This window comes from Aplysia californica, unplaced genomic scaffold, assembly GCF_000002075.1.
Source record: "Aplysia californica isolate F4 #8 unplaced genomic scaffold, AplCal3.0 scaffold00244, whole genome shotgun sequence".
Classification (NCBI taxonomy): Eukaryota; Metazoa; Mollusca; class Gastropoda; order Aplysiida; family Aplysiidae; genus Aplysia; species Aplysia californica.
The window spans coordinates 916,958-929,709 of record NW_004797514.1 but is presented as its reverse complement, the minus strand read 5'-3'; the positions used below and the strand labels follow the sequence as shown (position 1 = coordinate 929,709).

The following is a 12,752-nucleotide window of genomic DNA, read 5'->3' as shown; positions in this document are numbered from 1 at the left end:
ATATCTTTTTCTTTTAAAAAATCTTTCTTTCTCTCTCTGTCTCTCGCTCTCTTTGTCTTTCCCTCTTTCTCTCTCTCTCTCTAGGCCTATAAAATGTGCGTATCTCTCTCTCTGCCCCTCCCTGTTTCTCTCTGTCTCTCTGTCGTTCTTTCTCTTTGTATCTCCTCCTCTTCTTTTTCTTCTTGCTTTCACTCTCTCAAAATGTGTGTGCGCGCGGGCGGGGTCGGTGGGTGAGTGTGTGCGTATGTGTGCGTATAGTTTTTCCAACACGAAAAAATCAAAGTTGTTTATTTTTGGGAATGACTTTCGGTTTCATTTACTTAAAAACTTGAGATTTTAGAAATACGACAATCCTGATTTTTCTCTGAGAACAATATTTTATCACAGATCTTGGTTGGTGTGAAAGGGTACTTATCCCCGGCACGGGTGGCTTTTTTTAGTGAGTCCACCTGAGGCTGACAATAAACATGTTTAGGGGGCTCTCGTGGTCTGACGGTTGTGTTCGCCTCTAATTCAAAGGTCCCGGGTTCGAATCAGGGTAGCGACGGAAAAATTTTCTTCTCTAAAATTGTCTCCTCTCACCTCCTTTCCTGCTCTCTAGCAATGTTTTGTCGTCTGCTTTCGTCTTCACTTTCTGCCACCACCCCTTCACCTCCTTTGCCCCTTCCTCTGGGCTTCTGGCTCTTTCTGCTGCTACTCATTGGCTCTTTTATTGCTGTCTTTCAGCCACACCCCTGATCTTCTTGGAACTACTTAGATCCAGAGGCAGACAGGTAGATAGAGAAAAATAGAGATTTTACAGATTACACCCTGAATATCCCTCCGATGACGTAGATCAATAGGCTCGCCAAGGGAAATAACCAAAATAATTCGTTGTTGAGCAGAATAGACACAAGGCTTTCGACAAGTCCTTTAAAGTTCTAACTTAAAGGAAAGGTCTAGAGTTTTGAAAACGATCTGTCCAAAACCTAATTAATTTGGTTATCTCCCTCGGCCTGTGCCTACATCTACGTCATCGGAGGGATATTCAGTGTGTTAGCTCGGGCAACACACACAAAAAATCCACATATTTGATGAATAACTTTTAATTTCATTTACTATCAAAGTTGAGATTTCAAAAATATGACAAATCTGGTTAGTCTTTTCGAGCAATATTTTTTTCAAAGATTAGGTTATAGTGAAAAGGTGCTTTTCCCAGGCAGAGAGAGAGAGAGAGAGAGAGAGAGAGAGAGAGAGAGAGAGAGAGAGAGAGAGAGAGAGAGAGAGAGAGAGAGAGAGAGAGAGAGAATTAAAGAGAGCGAGCTGAGTTGGACATTAAGTGAATAATAATTATGATGAAGAAAAAGATGAAAAACAGGAAAAGACACAGATGGAGAGGTACATCCATACAGAGAAGACAGCTAGACAGACAGACAGACAGACAGACAGACAGACAGACAGACAGACAGACAGACAGACAGACAAACAGACAGACAGACAGACAGACAGACAGACAGACAACAGACGGACAGACAGACAGACAGACCAGTCTAAGAAATTCAGGAGACTCTTCAGATTCCGATTTTCGTCTGAATAAACTTGAGAAGGGACATAACACGAGATAGTAAAATACATTTCCTTTTCTGTGGTTCTTGCCCTTTGCTTGACCATTATGATTTTCTTCTTCTTCTTCTTCTTTTTCTTCTTCTTCTTCTTCTTTTTCTTCTTCTTCTTCTTCTTCTTCTTCTTCTTCTTCTTCTTCTTTTTCTTCTTCTTCTTCTTCTTCTTCTTCTTCTTCTTCTTCTTCTTCTTCTTCTTCTCTCATTCAGTAGGTCCCGAGTTTGAAACCTGGCAGCGACAAAAAAATTATCTTCTCTAAAACGTTCACCTTTCACCTCCTTTCCTGCTTTCTAACAATCTTCTGTTGTCTGCTTGCGTCTCCATTTTCTGCCCCCCCCCCTTTCTCCCCTTTACCCCCTCCTCTGAGCTCCTGACTCTTTCTGCAGCCTTTGTACTGCTACTCCTTGGCTCCTTCTAACTGCTGTCTTTCAGCAACACCCTTAATATTATGGTAGGTAAGATCTAACACGTAGCCTTCTCGGATTAGAGAGAAAAATTCGGGGGTCCTGTGTGCAAGTTGAGCACGTTAAAGATCCCACGGTACCCCTAAAATCTATTTTAACAAATAAAAATAAAATAAGCCTCAGTCTCTACTAAGGAGAACATTTTAAATTCTACCAAACTGAAAATGGTTAATGTGTTTAATGTGTCTCGCGCACTTATATGACCTTATGCAGTTGCAAGCACCGTAAAACACTTAACAAATTGTTTGTTTTAGTAGAAGTTTTACGGCGCTCACAGCTGCATAAGGTCATATGAGCGCCAAAACATTTAACAAATATATTAATATATATATTAATATATATATATATACACGACAGAAATGGGGGGGGGGGGGGTTAATGAACACGTTCTTTTCTTTGCCTTTCGACAGCATATGTATAGACTTGAATAGACGCAATATTTTCGCGAGACCTTCGTGATCAATGTCCTTATCCAAAAAGGATACGCTCCTATACAAGTAGACCTTTTCCCGTAGTCAATGGAGCGAAAAACCTGATGAAAAATCACTCAAAAAGTTGCCTTCTTTGCACCGACTCGCGGGCATCAATAACACCTGCCGCACGGAGGAGATATTTGTCAACCTTTGGCAATGCGCTTCCTTAGAATAACACAGTTATATGGGACATTTTTTTTAGCCGTTTTGAGTTACTAAGACCAATAGATCAAACACCAAATGTTACATCTGCTCTATCAAAATCGTAAGATTATTCAAAGTCGTTTTCACGATATTCCAATAAATGCATTCGAAAAAGCTTGACATGTTGTGAAACTCAAAACAAAACAAAATCTTTAACGTCAAATTTCTCAAAACTATTGAGGTAGCGAATGCGTTAGTCTTTAATTGATGCGTATCAAATTTGAATTTTAAAAAGGCATTTTTTACTTCCCTTGTGGTATTTTGAGGATGCTTCGAAGTTGAAAGTAAAGTGGAAGTCAATTTAGATGCCATTCAAATACCGTTTGGGAATGGGGGGGGGGGGGTTCTGGTGTATATTTTCAAACGTCCTTTTTAAAGCTCATTATACATATTCTTACGCTTAACTTGTTCGAAAGCCCTTTTATTGTTTAAAACATATTTGGTTTTTCTTTTCATAGATATCTAGAGAAAATCGTGCTCACTTGGCTCAGGACATCTTCTGGTAGTGATAAACGTTGCATTTCAGATGGAAACTATATTATTCCACGGTATTTATCTTTGAGGAGATAACAACAAATAACAAATAACGACACATGTCAACGCAAACGTCCTAATTTAGTTGCGATTGCTTGGTTTTTAAGGTAATTTATATTGATATAACAACTGATGACAACTGATTACATCAAACAACAACTGATAACAACAAATAACAACTGATAAAAACAAAATAACGACAAATATCAACTCAAACGGGTTTACGCAAGGTGATCAATCCAATATAATTGATTAATAATTATATTTTCATTGTCACACAAAACTGTATGACATGACAAGACAGCAAATGATGATGACATGATTACATACAACAGGACGTACTGGTACCAGAGACAAAAAAGTCACTTGGAGTGTAGAATGATGCAGGGCGGTGAAAGCCGAAAGGAACCACCAAGCAGAGAAATCTCCTGTCGACCAGAAGACCAAAGATGATATGGAGGCGAGCGGTACAAGCGGAAATTTAAAAGCGGGGACACCATGGAAACAGCTGGAAAAGGATGCACAGGACAGGCTTTGCTAGTGTAATGTTGTTGATGGCCTATGCTCCACTGGGCGTTAAAAAGGGCCATATAGAGAGGCCATACAATCATGCATAGAATGTGTATTTTTAATAAAGTAATCTATTTAATTTTAATGTCTCAAAATGTCATGTCAAGCACGTTGGTGAGAAAAAAAGATATGAAGACACGGGATTAGGGGGTTTTTTTTTCCCCGATAAATTGTTACTTTCTATTTTACTTTCGATTTGAATGGGGAAAATTTTTTTTTTTTTAAACGCAACTCCGGTCATAGCTAAAAAATCAATGTTCTACTTCTTGCAGTTGCTCGGAGTTGTGCACTTAAAGTAGGGGCCTGGTTGACAACATGAACATTGATTTTTCAGGCTGGAATCAAAGTGTTTTTGTGTTATCAGTTGTTATTTGTTGTTAACAGTTGTTGTTGTTGCTGTTGTTGTCATCGATCCAGCAACAGCAGGACTATCGCCCTTCTGCCCAATGCCATGTAGTGATAAGTGCAGGTTTGTTGCAGTTGCTGTAATGTTCCGTAGAATGTGTTGTCAATGTTAGGTCTCGGGGGGAGAAGTGTGGCTTTAATATCATTTAGGGCTGTACAGTGGAAATGCCATCAGTTGTTTGCTGTTATTTCGACAAAGATAGATACCCTTATTCCAAAAGTTTTAATTAATCGCATTTTGCCAAGAAACTGATACATAATCTCTATTAGACAACTTTCGAATAATTCTGAGATGATGATCTTAGATTTAATATTGTGCTCTAATTTTATAATGGGTTGAGAAAAATATGACTCTGCTGGGACATTTGTGAGGCAACGTGGTGGACTCAGGCTCTCGTCAATTTTGGGGCATGTAGAGTTATTGATGTCATCTTAAAGCTTGTCTTTATTTGGAAGAAAACAATATCCATTTATCTTCTATACAAGTCGAGATATATGCAAATGAAGGAGGTGGGGGTCACCTGTTTTCAGAGGTAAAATTCGTGAGAAAATGGCCGCCAAAGATTAGTTATTTCCTTAGCTTAAGAGTCTGTGGTAACTGAAAATTTACATTTTTGTGTGTCTTTAATCAACGTTTCTCAGAGAAATCAACAGAGAAAGTTCTTTAATGGGCATGAAAGGTGTTGTGCCAAAAAAAAAAGTTGATAAAAATTCACAAACCTGCCGAAAAATGCAAATTTCTTCACTTTGATTATTTTGACGAGAGCCTGATTCCACCACGCTGCCTCACATTTCAGTAACCCACTTTCAGCACTTTTTAAGGACCCCCGGGCAAGTGTTGAGTTCATGTGTGCTGTCGGCATCGCTGACCGTTTATGACGCCACAGCGCCAGAAGAAAGAAAGAGAGAGAGAAAAATATGACGAAAACCCAGTGTACGTAATATCACACAGTAATCCAATGACCCTGTCACACTTTGAATTGTTATGAATCGTGGCAAAAAAAAACAACCGTAGTAAAAGTACAATATTAAATCGATTGACTAAAGCTCAAGCTATTAAATGTATTCGAATGACCCTGCCTCGCTTCAAATTGTTATAGTAATGAATCGTGGAAAAATCGTAGTAAAAGTACAATATTAAATCGATTTTAGTTATTTAAAGTTTTAGCAGAGGTTTTACGGCGCTCGCAACTGGGACATTTCAGTAACCCACTTTCAGCACTTTTTAAGGACCCCCGAGCAAGTGTTGAGTTCCTTCGTGCTGTCGCATCGCTGACCGTTTATGACGTCACATCGCCAGAAGAAAAATAGAGAGAGAAAAATATGACGAAAACCCAGTGTACGTTATATCACACAGTAATCCAATGACCCTGCCACGCATTGAATTGGTATGAATCGTGCCCCCCCCCCCCAAAAAAAATAAATATTTTTTTAAAAAATAAACCGTAGTAAAAGTTCAATTAGTATTAAATTGATTGGCTAAAGCTCAAGCTATATTATATGTATTCGAATGACTCTGCCATGCTTCAAATTGTTATAGTGATGAATCATGGAAAAAATCGTAGTAAAAGTACAACATTAAATCGATTTTAGTTTTTTTTATAGTTTTAGTAGAGAGTCGCAACTTCATAAGGTCATATGAGCGCCAGAAGATTAGAGCTGTTACAAGAGAGAGACTGCCCGAGAGTAACAAACATAAAAAAGAAGAAGGGGAGATAAGGACGATATAGATGTTTGATAGGAAAGAAGAAGCAAACCACACCAGAGCACAGGCCAACCACCCGCTTAAATCGATTGGGTACAGCTCTAGCTATTACATGTACTCGCTACCAACCCAGTTCGTTCTGTTTATGCAGATCGGGTTCATTTGGTAAAGGCTATTGTTAAGGGACGGTACGCCCCAATAGCGCGTGGCGCTAGGGGACCGTACGCCCCAATAGCGCGTGGCGCTTGGGGATCGTACGCCCCCATAGTGTTTGGCGCTAGGGGACCGTACGCCCCTATAGTGTTTGGCGCTAGGGGACCGTACGTCCTGCCTGCGCTAAGGCGTGGTGTTACGGGACCGTACACAGATATGCATGCATCTGGACTTTGCAAAAATACTGGAGGAAAACGGCCAGTTTAACGAAGCTCCTGACGTAAGGAGTTATTACTAGGAGAACAGATGTATATCAAAGTTTGTGTGCAGACCACAGGTTGCTCGAGACACGTCTGGTGGGTGTATCTGTCAGCGTGAAGAAGGCTGTGAGTATTTTTTAAAAATTTTTTAAAAAGATTTAGTGTCTTTCCTTTCTTTTCTTTTGTTCTAAAAAAATGGGGTGGGGTGGGGTGGGGTGGGGTGGCTGTTGGGGTATGTAAGTGTTTCTACGCCCCCATCGACCCAATTTGGATCAAATATGAGGCAGGCTTCCGACCCTGCCGGTCAGGACCAACCCGGGTTTGGTTGGGTGTGTGTGTGTGTGTGTGTGTGTGTGTGTGTGTGTGTGTGTGTGTGTGTGCGCGTGTGCGCGTGTGTGTGTGTGTGTGTGTGTGTGTGTGTGTGTGTGCGTGTGTGAGTGCGTGTGCGTGTGCGTGTGTATGCGTGTGTGTGTGTGTTTATGTGTATATGTGCGTATGTGTGTGCGTATATGTGGGTGTGCGTGTGAATTTAAGTGTGAATTTGTATGTGAAATTGGAGAAGCTAAAAGAGGAAAAGATATAAAAGAAATTTCTCATGTTTTCGGTCACTGACTAATAATTGTTTCTGCTTCTGAAATGAACTCTACTATATTATTATTCAATTGACTTCCCAGTAAAACTGAAGTTTAGTTATTTTTTATGCTTAAAATAAAGTTTAGTTAGGGCGAGCGTTTGAACATTTCCTCTCTGAATTTTACGGGCTTGGGACCGTTGTACCGAAGTGGGCTGCATTAAAAAGGTTTTTTACTTTCCGAGAGAGAGAGAGAGAGAGAGAGAGAGAGAGAGAGAGAGAGAGAGAGAGAGAGAAAGAGAGAGAGAGAGAGAGAGAGAGAGAGAGAGAGAGAGAGAGAGAGAGAGAGAGAGAGAGCGTTTAGCTATCGTGCTTGTATTTCTGAAGTTTTTGGTTTATCTGACTGAAAAATTTGACAAAACAATGGTTTTAAAAAAGGAAAAAAAAAAAAAAAAAAAACTAAAAAGAAAACATGAACAACTTACTTCTAAATTTACCGGTTTGAAAAAAAAAATTAGTTGCAATAACATACAAACAATTAAGAACTAGTTGGATTGGATTTATTTTGTTTGCGGGGGGGGGGGGGGGGGGGTCTATTCATTTTTATCGTTATCTTTATCGATGCTAGACTGAAACATAAGACATAAAAATGATTTTGAATTTTGAAATATAGATATCTATAAAAAGAAAGAAAAAAGAAGAAAGAAACTGGCCTTCCTTCAAAAGGTACCGGAGTATGGTAAAATGGTTTTCCTCAACTGACGTTAACAAGTCTATTCTCTGGCGACATCCGGTGAGGTCTTGCCTGCCACCTGGTGAAATGCTGAGACAAGGGGGGCAAACTGCGTATGTGGTAACCACGGCAGCTTGCATCAAAGACATGTCAACAGCTCAGCGTCTATTATGTACCGGACTGGCTGGCCGGGAAGTGATTCAAGTTTTCAGTCTGTGGTTACGGCATTGTTGCGCTGTTTTGATAATGTCTTAGAGGGTCGGGAGGTAAGAATCGGAGGCTTGACCTGCCTTATTTATTATTTTTTTCTATTATTATTATTATTAATAATATTATTATTATCATCATCATTAAGGGATTTTTTATATTTTTTTGCTTTTGTTTAATTGTTTGGTTATGGGTTTTTTTCTTTTAGAAAAAAAGTGAGGCCTTTGTTGAATGGGATTTCTAAAACATTTGAATATCGTGTTTTGTTTCTTCGGTGAATAAATAGCAACAGGTCAGGAGCCTCGCGTTTGCAAACACATTTTTCTGAAGTTTGTTTTGTTTGTCGGGCTAAAACATAAGAAAAGGCAATGTTGTTGTTTTTAAATTAAATGAAAAAACAAAAGATAAAACAAAACATAACCAACTTACCCTTAAATTTACCGGTTTGAAAAAAAAAGCGTTTGTCTCAGTAACATACAGATAATTAAGAACTAGTTTTATTTGTCTATTTCTCGCCTGATAGAAACACAAGACAAAGAAATGATTACCCCCTTGGGCGGTGCTACTGACTGAAGGGTCTTTAGGCCATTCCCAAAGACGGAGGACATTAACATCTCGAGTTCTTATGCACAGTAGAATTGTGTAAATGGGTTGATTCATCAATGTCATGCTCATAACGGTGCCTGAAATGCAGCAGGGAACAGCGGCTCTCTCTGTCCTAATTCTTAATATCGTCATTTTCCCTCTACTTCTTATGTATGTTTTGTCACACTCTTGTGACCCGTTATTTCCGGGGTGCCTTGATAGTTGAAGAAGACTTTGTGCTGGTGACGCTAGAGAGGTGAGCAGAATAAGTCTGATTCTCTGTAAGGACTTCTCTGTTCACATCCACCCCTTGACGTTCATATGTCCTTATGCTGTTGCGAGCGCCGTAAAACCTCTGATAAAACAAACAAAAAGAAATGATTTTGAAAAAAACAACCTCAACCAGACTGGACCTGCAAACTTTAACGCGGTCATAAAACAAAACTTATGAAAAGGTTTTGGAGCTAAAAACAATCTCTTTACATAATTGGCTACACATATGAGTCTGTTTTAAGAAAAAATGCATGATTGACCTGGGTAATAACTACTCCCATTCTACATTGAAATAATGAATTCTTTCCATACCAGATGAAGGGAATTAATTCTTTCTACACCACATGGAGAAAATTAACTTTTTCCATACCAGACTGAGGAAATTAACTCTCTCCAAGCAAAACGGTGTACAATTGGTTTGTGGAATAAATTCTTTCCATTCCACATTGAGAGATGTAACTCATTTTTTCGTAATAAAAATTTTAAAAATTAAATTTACCACCAAAAAAAAATAATCATTAAAAAACTATTCAAAGTTTGTCTTTGTCTGTGCCTTTTCTCTCTATTGTTTGTCTCGTTCCATGTTGTCTGCCGATACGATTTTCATCAGAAAAGGTTATAGAAAGTATTTGTGACATATTATCTAAAACAGTCGTACATAGAGAAACGGCAGTAGTCCATATGTACAAATAAATCTAGGCAGTAATCCTAAAACTTTTCCTGTGACCAATGCTTTTTTTTTGCCTTCTTGTATTCTATTGAACTGAGTTATATGTTTTTACCAATATCTCTTTAATTTCTACACATTGGATTATCACGACATGTATGTTCAAAGAGCAGCTGTATTTTTAAGTCAACAAAACAAATTGTATTTAAATCTCTTCTTATACTGATGTATGTAAGTACTTCAACCGAGAGGTTAATAACTCCAAAAGCTGGATTTGTTAAAACAAAATTTTTTGTTGGTTTTAGTAAGGTTTTTACAGCGCTCGCACCTGCATAAGGTCATACGAGCGTCAAGGGGTGGATGTCAACAGACAAGTCCAAACGGGGAATCAGGCTTACCCTGCTCACAACTCTAGCCTGAACAGCACAAATTCTGCTTCGACTTTTAAGGCACCCCGGAAATAGCAGTTCACATGAGAGTGACAAACATAGAAAAGAAGTAGAGGAAAAATTACGATAGTAAGAATGAGGAAAGAAAAAGCAGCAGTTCCCCCTATGTTGTTCCGGCACAGTATGGGCATGCCATTGATTAAATCAGCCCATTTACAATTCTACTGTGCATAAGAACATATTAATATCCCCCCTTTGGGAAATGCCTAAAGACACTTCAGTCAGTAACACTGCCCTGGGAGAGGGGGGGGGGCAAAAATTTTTCAAGGAAAGGGTCTAAAGAAACATTTACTTACGAATAAAATCTTTCCTCTATTTTCCACAGATTCTACCCAAGATGAGGAAGTTCTTTATGTGGCTTGTGTTGGCAACGCCTATCTCCATTGCTGTCTTGTTTATGACGGGTCTCCAACGTTCCGTGCAAACAAGGTTTACGGTTAATGAACAGACTCAAGCAAAGACAACAAGAAAACCACTAACTCCGCGCATGCCTCCCTATATCTCTGCTTTAAAATACTTCGCCGAAACCGATCCGGACACGTTCAAAGCAACGAAGGACACATTGATTCCTTCTGGATACGGATTGGACACGTTCGTCGACAAAGATGGTTCGGAGCTTCTCGTAGAGAATGGAGTTTTCTTCAGACCATTTCCTTATCGGGAAAATCCTAACAATACGTACTACCGCTCACAATTTGAGCCACACATCCCTTGGGACCCCGACGTTTTTTTCCAGGGCAACAAATCCAGAATGCTGGAATTTGAAAAATTGAAGAGAAGAGATCTTGACGACGAGGCAGGCGGTTCGCTCGGAGTTCTTCCAAAGATAATTATGTGGTGGCAATATAAACCAGCAGCGCCCCCTATCCTGGGACTGGAGCGTCTGAGGTTTTGTCCCGATCTTCCATGTGTTCTTACGTCCAACAGGAATTACTCAAAACAGAGCTCTGCCATGCTTGTAAACAGTGAGTAGTATCTTACATAAAGTTCTTTAATAGCTCGTCCAACACAAAAACATAATTGCATTTTATGAATAACTTTTGATTCCATTCACGCTGAGCCTTCAGATTTTCGATGTTATGACAATCCTGATTTTTTTTTTTGGGGGGGGGGTGTTCAAGCAATATTTTTTCAACGTTATAGGTTGAAGTGAAAGGGGGCTTCTGCTCGGCATGGGTGTGTTTTTTTATTGCCATCTATCTGAAGTTGAAAACAAACATGTTTAAAATACAGTTTTGAAATGTATTTCATTATAGCTCTTACTTTACTTTGGTTCAAACAAGCGACACGCCCTTTTGAATTGGCAAATGATAATTGGAACGTTCCAAAATCAAAAGACTGCTACCAAACAGGGAGCCATATTATAGATATAGGGGAAAAAAGAAACACTTTCTCTTATACCTTTATTTTACAAAGTATGACAACATGGGTTGTTGTGAACTTTGCGTGTGATGTAAGTCATCGCATTTTTTAAACTTAATAACTTGTCATTTAACAAAGACAAATAGGAAACTTATTATTATAGCTTATTGATACTGTCCGCAACCATTTGCTTACTACAGTTAATCAAGACAAATTGATACTCGATTACTGGTAAAAAGGTTAATATAGATTGTGGAACGCAGGCAAAAATATCTACAGAAATAAAAACATGATGTTTTTGAGTTGGATGAGCTATAAGTTGACGTCTTCCTTCTTCATCTTCACCGTCACCTATCCAGTTGTCTAGCTGGCTTTTGGGGCGCCTCTGCAGGTTACGCAACCAGCGTCTTTATGATAATGATAATGATAAATGACATTTATATAGCGCTCAACCACAATTAAAGTACACAGGCTCTGGGCGCTTTACAATACAGTACAACATAGGCTACAACCGTAACATAAAACGTTGTGTTCTGACTAAAAGAAATCACTCCAAATATTCACCTTATTAATTTAAAAACAGATTCTCCTTCCACTCCTCTCGGTTCTACAGTCTGCAGGGGTAATAATAATTGTAAACGGCACAAAGCAAGCTGTTGAACGTGGTTATGCGCTTTATAGATGTAATTATTACAATGTATTGTCAAAATCTAGGTCATCAAACTGTGTCCAGGAAGTGCACTGGAAATTACACTGTACCTTCTTCACACGACTTACACATTCCGTCTGCCTGTACTCAATCCATACTGCCAATTTTGATTAATTAGATTTAGTCGGTGTCAGCCAGAATTTCCTCCATGGAGGGGTAAAATAAAAAGCTACCATTTTGGCACAATACAACCAATTTGACCCGTGACCTTGAAAAACGAACGTGTGCACTACTGATGGTCACAGTGGAATTAAGTTGAATTTGATAGTATTGTGCCAAAATGGTAGTTTTTGCCCCTACTGTGACGAAAAATCTGGCTGGCCGCGATTCAATCAAAAGAAATTGGTCGCTTTTAATTCCAAGGGGGCTATCCGGAAAAATGCTGCTTTGAGAAAATCGAAGGTAGAGTTGTTGGACCCATATTCAGTTTCTTTAAAAGACAAGGAGCGTTTTCTCTACAACCAAACAAATATATACACACAAATGAAACCAAACTTCTCCTATAGGTAGGGCAATGCCCACTTTTGGTATACGTCGAGATTTCTGGAAACACCCAAAATCTGGGTTAGCCCGCTTGTCCGTAAAAGTGACCAATTATTAGTATGTATTAAGTACGGGCATTTTTACTACTATTCGCTTTAGTAAGAAGAAACAAAAGTCATGTCCTCCCAAGAGAAAAACTGTTCATTGAACGTGAAGAAGTCAAGATAAAAGGCTATTTGTATTACCTGTATTACCTGTCCTGGGCAATAACGTCATTGCACACCGGACAGGTCCATAAGTGCTCAGTTCCCCCCAGCACCAAAGCCCGCAAGGTATCCGTACTGAT

At 39.1% G+C, this 12,752-nt stretch overlaps 1 protein-coding gene across 1 annotated transcript in view; it reads left to right on the top strand.

Annotated features, from left to right (window-relative positions):
- Positions 1–10,189: 10,189 nt before the first annotated feature.
- LOC101848360 (4-galactosyl-N-acetylglucosaminide 3-alpha-L-fucosyltransferase 9-like) overlaps positions 10,190–12,752 on the top strand; it is a 5,148-nt gene continuing 2,585 nt past the window's right edge. The window contains exon 1 of the mRNA XM_005100344.3: positions 10,190–10,817. Coding sequence (XP_005100401.1) covers positions 10,190–10,817 — 628 coding nt within the window. The remainder of the gene's footprint in view (positions 10,818–12,752) is intronic.